This window comes from Oryzias latipes, chromosome 23, assembly GCF_002234675.1.
Source record: "Oryzias latipes chromosome 23, ASM223467v1".
In the NCBI taxonomy this organism is placed as follows: Eukaryota; Metazoa; Chordata; class Actinopteri; order Beloniformes; family Adrianichthyidae; genus Oryzias; species Oryzias latipes.
Genome location: NC_019881.2, coordinates 22,197,185 through 22,209,721, shown reverse-complemented (window position 1 = coordinate 22,209,721; position 12,537 = coordinate 22,197,185). Strand labels below are relative to the sequence as shown.

The 12,537-nt window shown below is 45.0% G+C and overlaps 1 protein-coding gene across 2 annotated transcripts; it reads left to right on the top strand.

The window, feature by feature from the left end:
- On the top strand, window positions 1-12,510 carry itih2 (inter-alpha-trypsin inhibitor heavy chain 2). Of its 2 annotated transcripts, none has more exons than XM_020714017.1 (21): window positions 1-217; window positions 320-352; window positions 541-579; window positions 2,250-2,422; window positions 2,495-2,599; window positions 2,695-2,857; window positions 2,938-3,045; window positions 3,623-3,751; window positions 3,841-3,957; window positions 4,131-4,299; window positions 4,374-4,499; window positions 4,665-4,846; window positions 5,830-6,015; window positions 6,117-6,256; window positions 10,313-10,485; window positions 10,580-10,717; window positions 10,790-10,903; window positions 11,190-11,388; window positions 11,477-11,649; window positions 12,128-12,239; window positions 12,312-12,510. In XM_020714017.1, the coding sequence occupies exons 1-21, from the start codon at window positions 125-127 to the stop codon at window positions 12,478-12,480; spliced, it is 2,841 nt and encodes a 946-aa protein (XP_020569676.1). In that variant the 5' UTR covers window positions 1-124; the 3' UTR covers window positions 12,481-12,510. The 2 variants fall into 2 exon arrangements, with proteins under 2 accessions (XP_020569676.1, XP_011489613.1); XM_011491311.2 differs by having other exon boundaries at window positions 1-220.
- The last annotated feature ends 27 nt before the right edge of the window (window positions 12,511-12,537 follow it).

The window sequence follows — 12,537 nt, the reverse complement described above, 5'->3', positions numbered from 1 at the left end:
TAACCTTTAGTTTTACTAACAGCTCCCAGAAAAAAAGGACCTGTTTTCTCTCCGTTTGCCATTTAGATTTTGTTGTGTGTTTCCTGTGGAAACATGAGTGTATGAGAACACGGGCCGGGAAAACATGAGGTGTCCGCTGCTGCTGTGTTTGGGGCTCCATATCCTCCTTCAGGGTCACTGTCTGGAGTTTGTGATCGATGGAGAACGGGAGGACGAGGTGGTAAGGCCGAAAATGGTGTCAATTCCTTTTCATGCAACAGAAATCACATACTTTAAAGACGTTTCTACATTTTTGTGAGATTTTTCCTTCCTTCTTTAGTCAGATATCCGGGCTCACCAGGAGAGGCAGAAGGTGAAACCTTTCTTTACTCACATTTTGAAAGAAAAAACTAGATTTTTTTTTTGAGTAACAGTGTAATGATTCTATAAATAAAGCAAGGCGTCATCTGCAAACAAAGATGTTTAAACCTTTCCGTTTTTCATGAGATTACATGGATTATAGGACCACTTCAGGTTTCTGTGTGGTTCTCTTTCTTCTAGAGGGCGATGCCGACCAGTGAAGAAGAGGAAGACTTCGTGGTATGACCTGTTTGTTGTTCAAACCTTCTCAACTTTGTCAGAATTTCGTCATATCAAATAATCAATCTGCTGTTTGGAGAGGTTCTCATGACTGACAGGCTATTGACTCGGATTGCTTCACCCTGCAGCTTCCCGACGCTTTTCTTCTACATATTATTCACGTTTTCAAAAACTTTTAACACGTTTTTCTTAACCCCAAAATGCCAAACTGCAGGATCCAGAGGTTGAGAAATGCATCCAGAATATTCAGTTTGGAGTTTTCGTTGCATCACAATAAGCAGTGACTCCAAATTTTTCCTACCGACGGTACTTGAGTGAATTTATTCTACATAGATGGGCCAATAGTAGTACCTAAATACTTCCACATCCAGTATAACTTGGTAGGGGCGCCATTGGATGCGTGTTTGAGGTACAGTACAGATTCTGGGAAGTTCTTCCACTGAAGAAGCTGAGTTTGGTTTGTAATGTTCCTCATAGAAAATCTTTAACTGTTTGAGACAAATTGAGGAAAGAACAAATTGAGGAAATCACATTGATTTTTAAAAGAATTTATTTGTTTCACGACACAAAAAATAAATTTGTATTCACTAAGAAAAGTTCACCTCAGTACTTTGTAGTGTTTAACCCAAGTTGGTAATGACAGACATCACAGGTTTCTTAAGCAGGTTTCTGCACACTGTAGCTGCTATTTTGGTCCATTCTTCCATACAGATCTTCTCAAGAGCAATGATGTGTTAGGACTTTCTACTCCCTCTTTAAATTCTCTATTGGATTGAGGTCCAGAGACTGACTAAAACCCTCCAGAACCTTAAAACCTTTGGTTTTTTTTTCCTTTTTTTTTTTACGTAGCCACTCTGAATTGGATCTTTGTCATGCTGGAAGATCCAGCCACATTTCATCTGCACTGATGGAAGGAGGTTTTAATCCAAACTCTCTCCAAACACGAATCCATGTATTCATACTGTCCCCTCTGCAGAAAAACAGCCACAAATCATGATGTTTCCACCCTCATGCTTTGCAGGGGGTATGGGGTTCTTCCCCCTCCAAATGAGTGACATTTATACCAAAAAGCTCCATTTTGGTCTCGTCTGACCACATGACCACCTCCCAATCCTCCTCTGGATCATTTGGATGGTCTCTGGAGACCTTTAGATGGGTCTGGACATGTGCTGGTCGAAGCAGGGCGACCTTTGGAGCTCGGCAGGGTTTGAATTCATGTTACCGTTGGAACCCATATTACTGTGGTTCCTGTTCTTGGCTACTTCCTCACCGTTCTCAAGATCAGTTTTACTCCAGCAGGTGAGATCTTCCATGGAGCTCCAGGTGGAGGGAGCTGCTCTCTTCTCTTGAAGCTGCTTGCTCATTGTGCCCTTTGACAGCCTTTCAGTCTGGGTGAGAGGTTGAAGTCTGACTGTTTATAAAGGTGTGGACAGGTGTCCGTTCAAACAGGTGACATTAATACAGGTAACAAGTGGAGGATAAAGAACTTTTGAAATAAGAATTGACAGTTCTGTGACGAACAGAATTCCTGCTTGTTTGTTGGAGATAAATACTTATTTTCTGCACTGTGGTTACCAAGACGACCGTCTTACAATAGAAAAGACCTACTGATAACTTGAGGACATTTCATTAGCAGGTCATCTGTGACAGAGCTGTTCCTCTCTGCTCAGGCCGTCCGTGGAGATAACATCACAGTCAAGAGCTACAAGGTGGAGAGTCGCATCACGGCACGTTTCGCTCACACCACCTTCAAGAGTTCAGTGGTCAATTCTGGCTCCAAACCTCAGAGCATCGGCTTCAACGTGCACATCCCCAAGCGGGCTTTCATCTCCAACTTCACCATGTGAGCCAGGATTCAGAGCACCTTATGACACCGCGAACCATGCTGATGTTATTGGACATTTTTTTTATCCAGGAATGTGAACGGAATCACGTTTGTGGGCTCGGTGAAGGACAAGATAGTGGCCAGAAACCTGTATGCTCAGGCCAAATCCAGAAACAAGGCAGCGGGCATCGTCAGGTGCTGCAGCAACACTTGCTATAAAAGTCAGACAGGACAGGTCCCACAGTCAGACTAACATCTCCTCAAACAAAAAATGTCTTTGTGTTCTGCAGAACTAACTCCCAGGACATGGAAACCTTTAAAACAGAGGTTCACGTTCCACCGGGAAGCAACATCGAATTTGAGCTCCACTACCAAGAAATGATGCAAAGAAAGTTGGGTTTCTACGAACATACGTTGTACCTACAGCCTGGAAGACTGGTGCCAAAGTTTCAGGTGACAGAATCAGGAATTAAACTAACTGCTTTGCATTCACATCATCGATCTCTCCTTCTGAAATCCAGTTCTTTTCGTAGGTGGATGTATACGTTTATGAACCCAAGGGAATTTCCAGCATACAAACAAAAAACACCCTTGGCGCTCACTTTGCAGACCAGATCAAAGTGAACTCCTCCACAGATAAGGTGACACAGATGCAATGTACAGACTTTAACAAACATACAGTGTATGCAGTTAACATGATTCCAATAGATTCTGAAGCTGAGGAAAGCAGCTTTTCTCCGATATACGACACTTTACTGTAGTGTTTAACCAAAATCAGCAGATTCTGATGGGGAAAAAGCGGCTTTACCCCGATATCGACGTGAAGATGCTTTTTATTTCATCTCTTTCCACTGGAATTACGTTAAATTGCAACAATGTTCGAAGAGTTAAGGTAGTCACGGAATTTGTTATTTTGCCGTCTTCGATGACACCTTCAGTATTAAAGGGTTAAGCTAATATTTTTGCTAAAAATAATTTTAATTTTGCAATTGTTTATTTTTACGCTGATGATACTATAGTTTATCACCATGATAAAACACTTTTACTGGGTTATAAACTGATGACAGACGTATATTTGATCAGACCTGATGGAGCTGAGTATCTTCTGTAGGATGTTTCTAGTTTAATTTCCACCACATGAAGGTCTGTGCAGCAGTTTTTGGTGAAAAAATGCCGTTCATTTGGGTGATCGGAGGTTTTCATTTTTTATGTCCTCAGGCTCACGTTGTCTTCGAGCCGAGTTTACAGATGCAGAGAAAGTGTGAGACCTGCACAGACAGCGCCATCGACGGCGTCTTTACGGTCATTTACGACGTAAACAGAGAAAGCAACGCTGGGGAGCTGCAGGTACGGCACAGGATCTCTCCGCTGCTGGACCTGACAGAAGTCTGGTTCCTCAGAACTCAGAAATAACTACATCTTGGTTTGTCCTCCAGGTCTCAGATGGTCATTTTGTCCATTTCTTTGCTCCGTCCAAACTCTCGCCTCTTCCTAAAAACATCGTGTTTGTCATTGATGTCAGCGGGTCCATGTGGGGGGTCAAGATGAAGCAAGTACGAGACATCTGCGTCCCTTCAGGACAACACTTTCCGCCATATTTGTTCACTCAGTCACAATCGCAATTGTAAACTTTTACGCTGATGATGCCACACTGGACCCCCATGATGAAACACTGCCACCCTGTGGTCACCTTCTACAATACGTTAAAATAAACCTTTCCTCCCAGACAGCGGAGGCCATGCAGGCTATTCTAGATGACCTGACCATGGAAGATCAATTCAGCATCATAGACTTTAACCACAACGTGAGATGCTGGCGCGAGGACCTGGTACCTGCCTCTCCCATTCAGACTGAAGATGCAAAGAACTACATCCAGAACATCAGACCCGCTGGAGGTTCAGCAGTTTTACTTGTGCTCAGGTCCGACTGGTGCTTATGAGGGTCATCGTTGATGACTTTTTCTATCTAGGCACTAACATCAACGAGGCGCTTCTGAGAGCCGTGCAGATGTTGGTGAGGACGTCGAATCACGATCTGCTAGAACAGCGGTCCGTTTCTATGATCATTTTTGTGTCTGATGGAGACCCCACAGTGGGTAAGATCTGCTCAAAGTTTTTTTTTTTTTCATCTCTGACAAATATTTGGAAAAGGTTGTTAGGATTTAAAATCATTTAAGAACAATAAGAGTTATCAGATTCTTGAAAACTCTTTAGGAATCAGCTTTCTAGCCTTTCATGAAACTATGCGAATCTTCCTTCAGGAGAGATCAAGCTGGGCACCATCCAGAAGAACCTGAAGCGAGTCATGAGAGAGGAGTTCTCCCTCTTCTCTCTGGGCATTGGCTATGACGTGGACTACGACTTCCTGGAACGCATTTCCATGGAGAACCGGGGAGCGGCTCAGAGGATCTTTTCCAACCACAACGCGGCTGAGCAGCTGCGGGTAAGACGCCCACCAAGATATCAGCCATCAGTCACAAGACCAACACATACTTCTCCTTTCTTATTATCTTTAGGACACGTCAAGTCTGACTTTAGCTTCTATGAGGCTCATGTTCAAAACGGACTTTCATTAAATGTAGTTTCAGATGTCTCAAAAAGCAGAACGGGAGAAAGCAGATCCGTCCATCCCTCCCTCCATCCATCCATCCATCCATCCATCCATCCATCCATCCATCCATCCATCCATCCTTTAATCCATCCATCCATCCATCCCTCCCTCCCTCCCTCCATCCTTCCTTTAATCCCTCCATCCATCCATCCATCCATCCATCCATCCTTCAATCCATCCATCCCTCCATCCAACCATCCCTCCATCCCTCCATCCATCCATTAAACCATCCATCCTTCCACCCATCCACCCATTCATCCATCCATCCATCCATTAATCCACCCATTCATCCATCCATCCACCCATCCATCCATCCATCCATCCATCCAAGCCTTTTCTATGGCAACAATATAATTTTTATTAATAGAAATATTTATTTTGACACAGATTTAAGAAGAAAAAGTATTTATCAGCCCAAGACAAATATAATATATCATAGTTTCTTTTAACTTTTCAACCTTATTTAGGTCAAAGTTGTGATTTTAAAGAAATTAGTGTTTTTTTTAATTATTTAAGTTAATTAATATAAGAAATATGACATTTAATTACACACTTTATGGCAAACTACAAAAATAAATGTGACGTTGAAAGACTTTAAAAAAAATGTTAAAATGGGTTGATTTAAAAAAATGTGATGACTATTGTTGTAATATTGGGCTATATATAGAGAATTGAACATAATTTATCTAATTTTTTTAAAAAGAAAAAGATAAATTTATTGCAATGAGGACAAAAATTCCTCTCCTTGCTAAAGTCCTTTAGTGCGGACAGGATTTGTGTGTTCGGTTCTCACCTGTCCTCCCGTCGTCCTCCAGACCTTCTACAGGCAGGTGTCGAGTCCGTTGCTGCGGCAGATCAGCATCCGCTTCTCAGAAGACTCTGTGACCGACGTCACCCAGAACTGCTTCAACACGTTCTTCTACGGCGGTGAGCTGGTGGTCGCCGGGAAGGTTCTGCCTTCGGAGAGCACCAAACTGACCAGCATCATCAGTGCCTTAGCTGTGAGGACCGCTAAAGAGTAGAAGTGCAAATGGTAGTGAAATATCAGATTTTGGGTTAAAAGCTCCTGATTGAGTTTTTTTGTCTTTTTTTTGTCTTGCAGGCACGTGTAGACATGAACTTAGAGACAGAGGCAGACATGTTTGACCTGGACATGCAGCTGGCCAAACATCAGCACTCCTTCACGGGTTTTGCCAAACAGATGTGGGCTTATCTGACCATCAAACAGCTGATCAGTGAGAGGTGAGCCGCTGCAGATGGACCGCAAAGCAAAATCAGGAGTCTGTGGAACTGATGAGTTCATGTTTAAAATGACGAAGGAATCACACCATTAGCATAGTTTTCATTCAAAATTTTAATGTGAAGGTTTCAAAAAGTTATTAGCTTTGAAATGTTTTGATTTAAGACCATCATAAGAGGTAAGAAGCATAAATGTGATCCCCTTTGGACGGAATCCGTGGGACAGTTTTACACAGTTTTGACGTCGTCTTTGCTTCTTCTTCTTTCTCTTTCGGCTTTTCCCATCAGGGGTCGCCACAGCGAATCATCCTTTTCCACCTCACTCTATCATGGACATCTTCTACCCTAACATTAGCCAACTTCATGTCCTCTGTTAAGACATCCATATATCTCCTCTTTGGCCGTCCTCTTGCCCTCCGGCCAGGCAGCTCCATCTCCAACATCCTTCTACCAATATATCCACTATCCCTCCTCTGAACATGTCCAAACCATCTCAGTCTGGCTTCTCTGACTTTGTCGCTAACACAGGCAACATGAGCCGTCCCTCTGATGTACTCGTTCCTTATCCTGTCTAACCTGGTCACTCCTAAGGAGAACCTCAACATCTTCATCTCCGCTACCTCCATCTCAGCCTCTTGTCTCTGTCTCACTGCTACCGTCTCTAACCCATAGAGCAGAGCTGGTCTCACCACTGTCTTGTACACCTTTCCTTTGAGTCTTGCTGGCACTCTTCTGTCACACAACACTCCTGACACTTTCCTCCACCCGCTCCAACCTGCCTGCACTCGCCTCTTCACCTCTTTTCCACACTCTCCATCACACTGAACTGTTGACCCCAAGTACTTAAACTCCTGCACCTTCTTCACCTCAGCCCCCTGTAACCTAATACTTCTGCCTTGATCCCTCTCGTTCAGACACATGTATTCTGTCTTACTACGACTGACCTTCATGCCTCTTCTTTCCAGAGCAAACCTCCACCTCTCTAGCTGTTCCTCCACCTGCTCTCTACTCTCACTGCAAATTACAATGTCATCCGCAAACATCATTGTCCAGGGAGATTCCTGTCTTACCTCGTCTGTCAGCCTGTCCATCAGCATAGCAAACAAAAAAGGACTCAAAGCTGATCCTTGGTGTAGTCCCACCTCCACCTTGAACTCCTCTGTCTGACCTACAGCACATCTCACCACCGTCATACTTCTCTCATACATGTCCTGAACTACTCTGACATACTTCTCTGCCACTCCAGACGACCTCATACAGTACCACAGCTCCTCCCTCGGCACCCTGTCATACGCCTTCTCTAAATCTACGAACACATAATGCAGCTCCTTCTGACCTTCTCTGTACTTTTCCATCAACATTCTCAAAGCAAAAATGGCATCAGTGGTGCTCTTACGGGGCATGAAACCATACTGCTGCTCACAAATCTCCACCTTCTTCCTAAGCCTGGCTTCCACTACTCTTTCCCACAGCTTCATTGTGTGGCTCATCAACTTTATTCCTCTATAGTTGCTGCAGTTCTGCGTGTCACCCTTGTTCTTAAAGATCGGAACCAGAACGCTTCTCCTCCATTCCTCAGGCATCTTCTCACTCTCTAAAATCCTATTGAACAACCTCGTTAGAAATTCCACTGCTGTCTCTCCTAAGCACTTCCATACCTCCACAGGTAGGTCATCAGGACCAACGGCCTTTCCGCTCTTCATCCTTTTCAGAGCCTTCCTAACCTCATCCTTTCCAATCTCTGCTACTTCCTGCTCCACAACAACCACATCTTCCTCCCTTCTTTCCCTGTCATTTTCCTCGTTCATCAGCTCCTCAAAATACTCCTTCCATCTTTTCTGTACACTCTCCTGGGTTGTTAGCACCTTTCCATCTCTGTCCTTAATCACCCTTATCTGTTGCACGTCCTTCCCATCTCTGTCTCTCTGTCTGGCTAGCCTGTACAAGTCCTTCTCTCCTTCCTTTGTGTCTAACCTGTCATATAGCTCATCGTAAGCTTTCTGTTTGGCCTTTGCCACCTCTCTCTTCACTCTACGCTGCGCTTCCTTGTACTCCTGTCTACCTTCCTCAGTCCTTTCTACATCCCACTTCCTTTTAGCCAACCTCTTCCTCTGGACGCATTCCTGTACTTCCTCATTCCACCACCAAGTCTCTTTACCGTCTTTCCTCTTTCCAGATGACACACCTAGCACCTTCCTACCTGTTTCCCTGATAATTTCTGCTGTAGTTTCCCAGTCATCTGGAAGCTCATCCTGACCACCCAGGACCTGTCTCAACTTCTGCCTAAATTCCTCACAAGTTTCTTCATTCTGTAGCTTCCACCACTTGGTCTTCTTTTCTGTTTTCCCTCTCTTCTTCTTCCTGACCTCCAGAGTCATCTTACACACCACCATGCGGTGCTGTCTGGCTACACTCTCTCCTACCACCACTTTGCAGTCATTAACCTCTCTCAAATGACCTCGTCTACATAGGAAGTAGTCCACCTGAGTACTCCTACCTCCACTTCTGTATGTCACTCTATGTTCCTCTCTCTTCTGGAAGTAAGTGTTGACTACAGCCATTTCCATCCTCTTCGCAAAGTCCACCACCATCTGTCCCTCCAGATTCCTTTCCTTCACACCAAACCTGCCCATCACCTCCTCATCACCTCTATTGCCCTCACCAACATGCCCATTAAAGTCTGCTCCAATAACAACTCTCTCTCCTCTGGGGAAACTCTCTATGACCTCATCCAACTCACTCCAGAATCTCTCCTTCACTTCTAACTCACAGCCAACCTGTGGCGCATACCCACTGACTACATTCACCATCACCCCTTCAATTTCTAACTTTAGGCTCATCATCCTGTCTGAGACTCTTTTCACCTCTAGAACACTGTTTACAAACTCCCCCTTCAGAATCACTCCTACCCCGTTTCTCTTCCTATCAACGCCATGATAGAACAGTTTGTATCCTCCTCCAATACTACGTGCCTTGCTGCCCTTCCACCTTGTCTCCTGCACACACAGTACATCTACCTTCCTTCTCTCCATCATGTCTGCCAGCTCTCTGCCTTTCCCTGTCATTGTGCCAACGTTAAGAGTCCCTATTCTCAAACCTATATTCCTGCCTTTTCCCTTCTCTCTCTGGCCACGGGCCCTTCTGCCTCCCCTCTTTCTTCGACCAACAGTAGTCAAATTTCCACCGACACCCTGTAGGTTAACAGCATCGGTGGCGGTCGTTGTTAACCCGGGCCTCGACCGATCCGGTATGTCTAAAGTGTTGTGGATGATTCGCATGGTTATTTTGGCAATTTTTACGCCGGATGCCCTTCCTGACGCAACCCTCTCTATTTATCCGGGCTTGGGACCGGCACAGAGGCAACTGGCTTGCGACCCCTGTGGCTAGATTGACGTCGTCTTTGCTTGGTTTGTTGATTTAAAAATTTTTAATGTTGAAATTTACCTCTGATAACTGAGTGTTTTGATCAGGTTCTGGGTCATTGTGGGATTATTGTGTAAAATAACCATTAAGGATAAATTAATCAAGGAAATTGTAAACGGGAAAGAAAAGCTTAAAAAGTCCTCAAACTACAAAAGCTACAGACACGCCGGGCATGTGCGTGGCTAAACACGTGTTCTTGAACACGCATGTAGTTTACGGTGTTCACAGTAGACACGCAGGGATGTTCTTCTTCTTCGTCTTCTTCTTTTTTTACTGTTTACTAGAGCCTGTCCGCCACCTACAGTTGGAGGAGTCTTGGTGCGAGATGTCGAAGCTGCACCAACCTTCCTCCAGGCTTTTTCTTTTGTTCCATCAAAGTCCCTGAATGGTCAAAGTTTGACCTGGTTTAGTGTTTCGTGGTCGTGCGTTTTGTACGTAGCACTCAAAAAGGGTCGTAAAAACGTGTTCAGCAACGCTTGAACACACGTGTTTTATACGCAAGAGACCGAAACTCGCATATGTGTGCGTTCACATGCTTTTCGTTGGAAGTGGCCGCCTGAACGTGCGTTGCCAAGGGCGATGTGAGCGTAGCTTAAGCGTTAAAGAGATTTGTCTGCTCTCTGGCTCCCCCTGCAGGTCCATCGCTCCAACAGCGGTTAAAAAGAGGAAGATCACCCAGAGGATCATGGCTTTGGCTGTGGAGCATCAGTTTGTCACCCCGCTCACTGCGCTGCTGGTGGAGAGCGAGGACGCCACGGAAAGGATGCTGGCCGACTCCCCGTTGGACCCCAAAAAAGGCTGCTGCTCAAGTGCCTGAAAACCCCCCACTCAAATAACATTTTAATTGAAAAAGACAGAATTTCTGAAGGAATGCTTAACCAGGAGTATACTGCATGTTTTCAGCACTCTCTGGCCCCACCCCGGTGCAGTTTGTCTACCAGCCTCCCCCCTCCTGGGTCCAGCAGAGCACTGAGCCCCCCCTGCGTGAGATGAAGGAGCCAAAAGTGGAACAGATCACGCTGCCGGAGACGGTTAACTTAGGTAACACATATCTCAGATTTCATGGATGGATCTTTAGTGGCTGCGTGGTCACACTGTGAGTTTCACACGCAGTTGATAATGACCCCCACTTCATCATTCACCTGCCTGGGAGGGCCACAAACGTGTGCTTCAACATCGACTCCAAGCCCGGTGACATCCTCAGCCTGGTGTCGGATGATGGAACAGGTGAAAAAAAAGACGTTTCCATCTTTTAAATTTAAAAATATATACACTACACAAGTCAAGAAACTTGGAATAAAAGAAACATTTATAGGCAATATGACATGAATATTGTTCCATAATTGTGCGTTTAGCAATAGTTTTAATCCTGACATACAGAGATTTCTTCAGAATCTTTCAATTTGACCTCAGACTCAAATCCTCCGTGCTAAAATAAACATGTTTTTTTTGTGTGCTAAACTCTTGAAACGTTTTCATATGAGTCCTATTTGCCCTTCCTCACGTCCTGAAGGGGTTTCTGTGAACGGTCAGTTAATTGGCTCAAAGAAGGTCCTCAAAAACAAACTCAGGACCTACTTCGGCGTCATCTCGGTCTACTACCAGCCGCGAGGAGTCGGCGTGACGGTCAGCACGGACCTCATCACCCTGACCGACAACAGGAAGGAAAACTCCTTCACCTGGGGGTCCACGGCTGAGATCACACAGGACGGGTAGCTAAAGCTGCTTAGAAACAAAACGGAAACCACTTTCTTTGTTACAGCAAACCTTGTGTTGAATGGGTTTTTCTCTTTGTTTCAGGGTGAGAGTTTCCATTGTGAAGGACGCTCATGTGAACATCACCATCAACAATAATATCCAGGTGATGGTGCTGCTTCACCGCGTGTGGAAGAAACATCCCGTCAACGTCGACTTCCTGGGAATTTACATTCCCAACAATAACCAGTATTCCCCTCTGGTTCATGGACTCATAGGTAAGCAGGGAATCAAACCGACAGCACTGACACTATACAAGGTTAGCTGTGATTAATCGACTGTAAAGAAAGCATGTGGAAAAATGTTAGCAAGAGACGCTTGTGGCGACAGCACCAACATCGCCCTAGTGGTCGTTATTCCAAAGCGAAGCATTTAAAGTCTAAAGCTTTTAAAACCAGACAGTTGGACTTTTTGAACATTCATTTGAATTGAAAATGTATTTGAAACCAGCCTCTAGTGGTCATTTGAGGAACTGCAGGGCTCTGTCAGGTTAGCTTAAATTTCAGAAGTGAAATTTAGGGGCTAGCATGGTTGCCGCTAACAGGTTTTAGCATTAAAAAAGTCTTCCTTCATTCAGAGATTCTGACTAAAGTAGTAGAAATCTGAAGTATTACTTTTTGATCATGTCCTGCTCGCATAAAATGAAAAGAATGAAGAAACCGTGCAGATAAAGGTTTGTCTGATGTGACCTCACAGGGCAGTTTTCCAGAGAGCCTGAGGTTCACGTGTACAACGTCCACGAGGGACTCGACCCTCTGAAGAAGGAAGCTACCATGGAGGTGAAGGGCAGCAGGCTGCTCGTTACCAGGTACTGTCCCGCCCACAAGTCCGACCGAAAACACGAATGGGTTGTGAACTCGGTACGCTTTGCTCTCCTCAGGGGCTGGCAGAAGGACTACAGGCGCGACACGAAGAAGGGCGCCAACGTCTACTGCTGGTTTGTCCACAACAGCGGGAAGGGCTTCATCGACGGCCACTACACAGACTACATCGTACCCGGTCTGAACAGCTTCCTCCACATGAACCCAGACAATACCACGCAGTTCTGAACCTTCAAATAAGAAGAATGTTGTGAAAGAGGTGGGGGGGGGGGGGGGGGGGGGACA

Bases quoted from the DNA above. Each gene is read 5' to 3' on its own strand.
- itih2 (XM_011491311.2), top strand. From the start codon at position 125: ATGAGGTGTCCGCTGCTGCTGTGTTTGGGGCTCCATATCCTCCTTCAG. The intron at 10,718-10,789 runs GTAACACATATC...TTTCACACGCAG, and splicing joins GCCGGAGACGGTTAACTTAG to TTGATAATGACCCCCACTTC. The intron at 11,650-12,127 runs GTAAGCAGGGAA...GTGACCTCACAG, and splicing joins TCTGGTTCATGGACTCATAG to GGCAGTTTTCCAGAGAGCCT.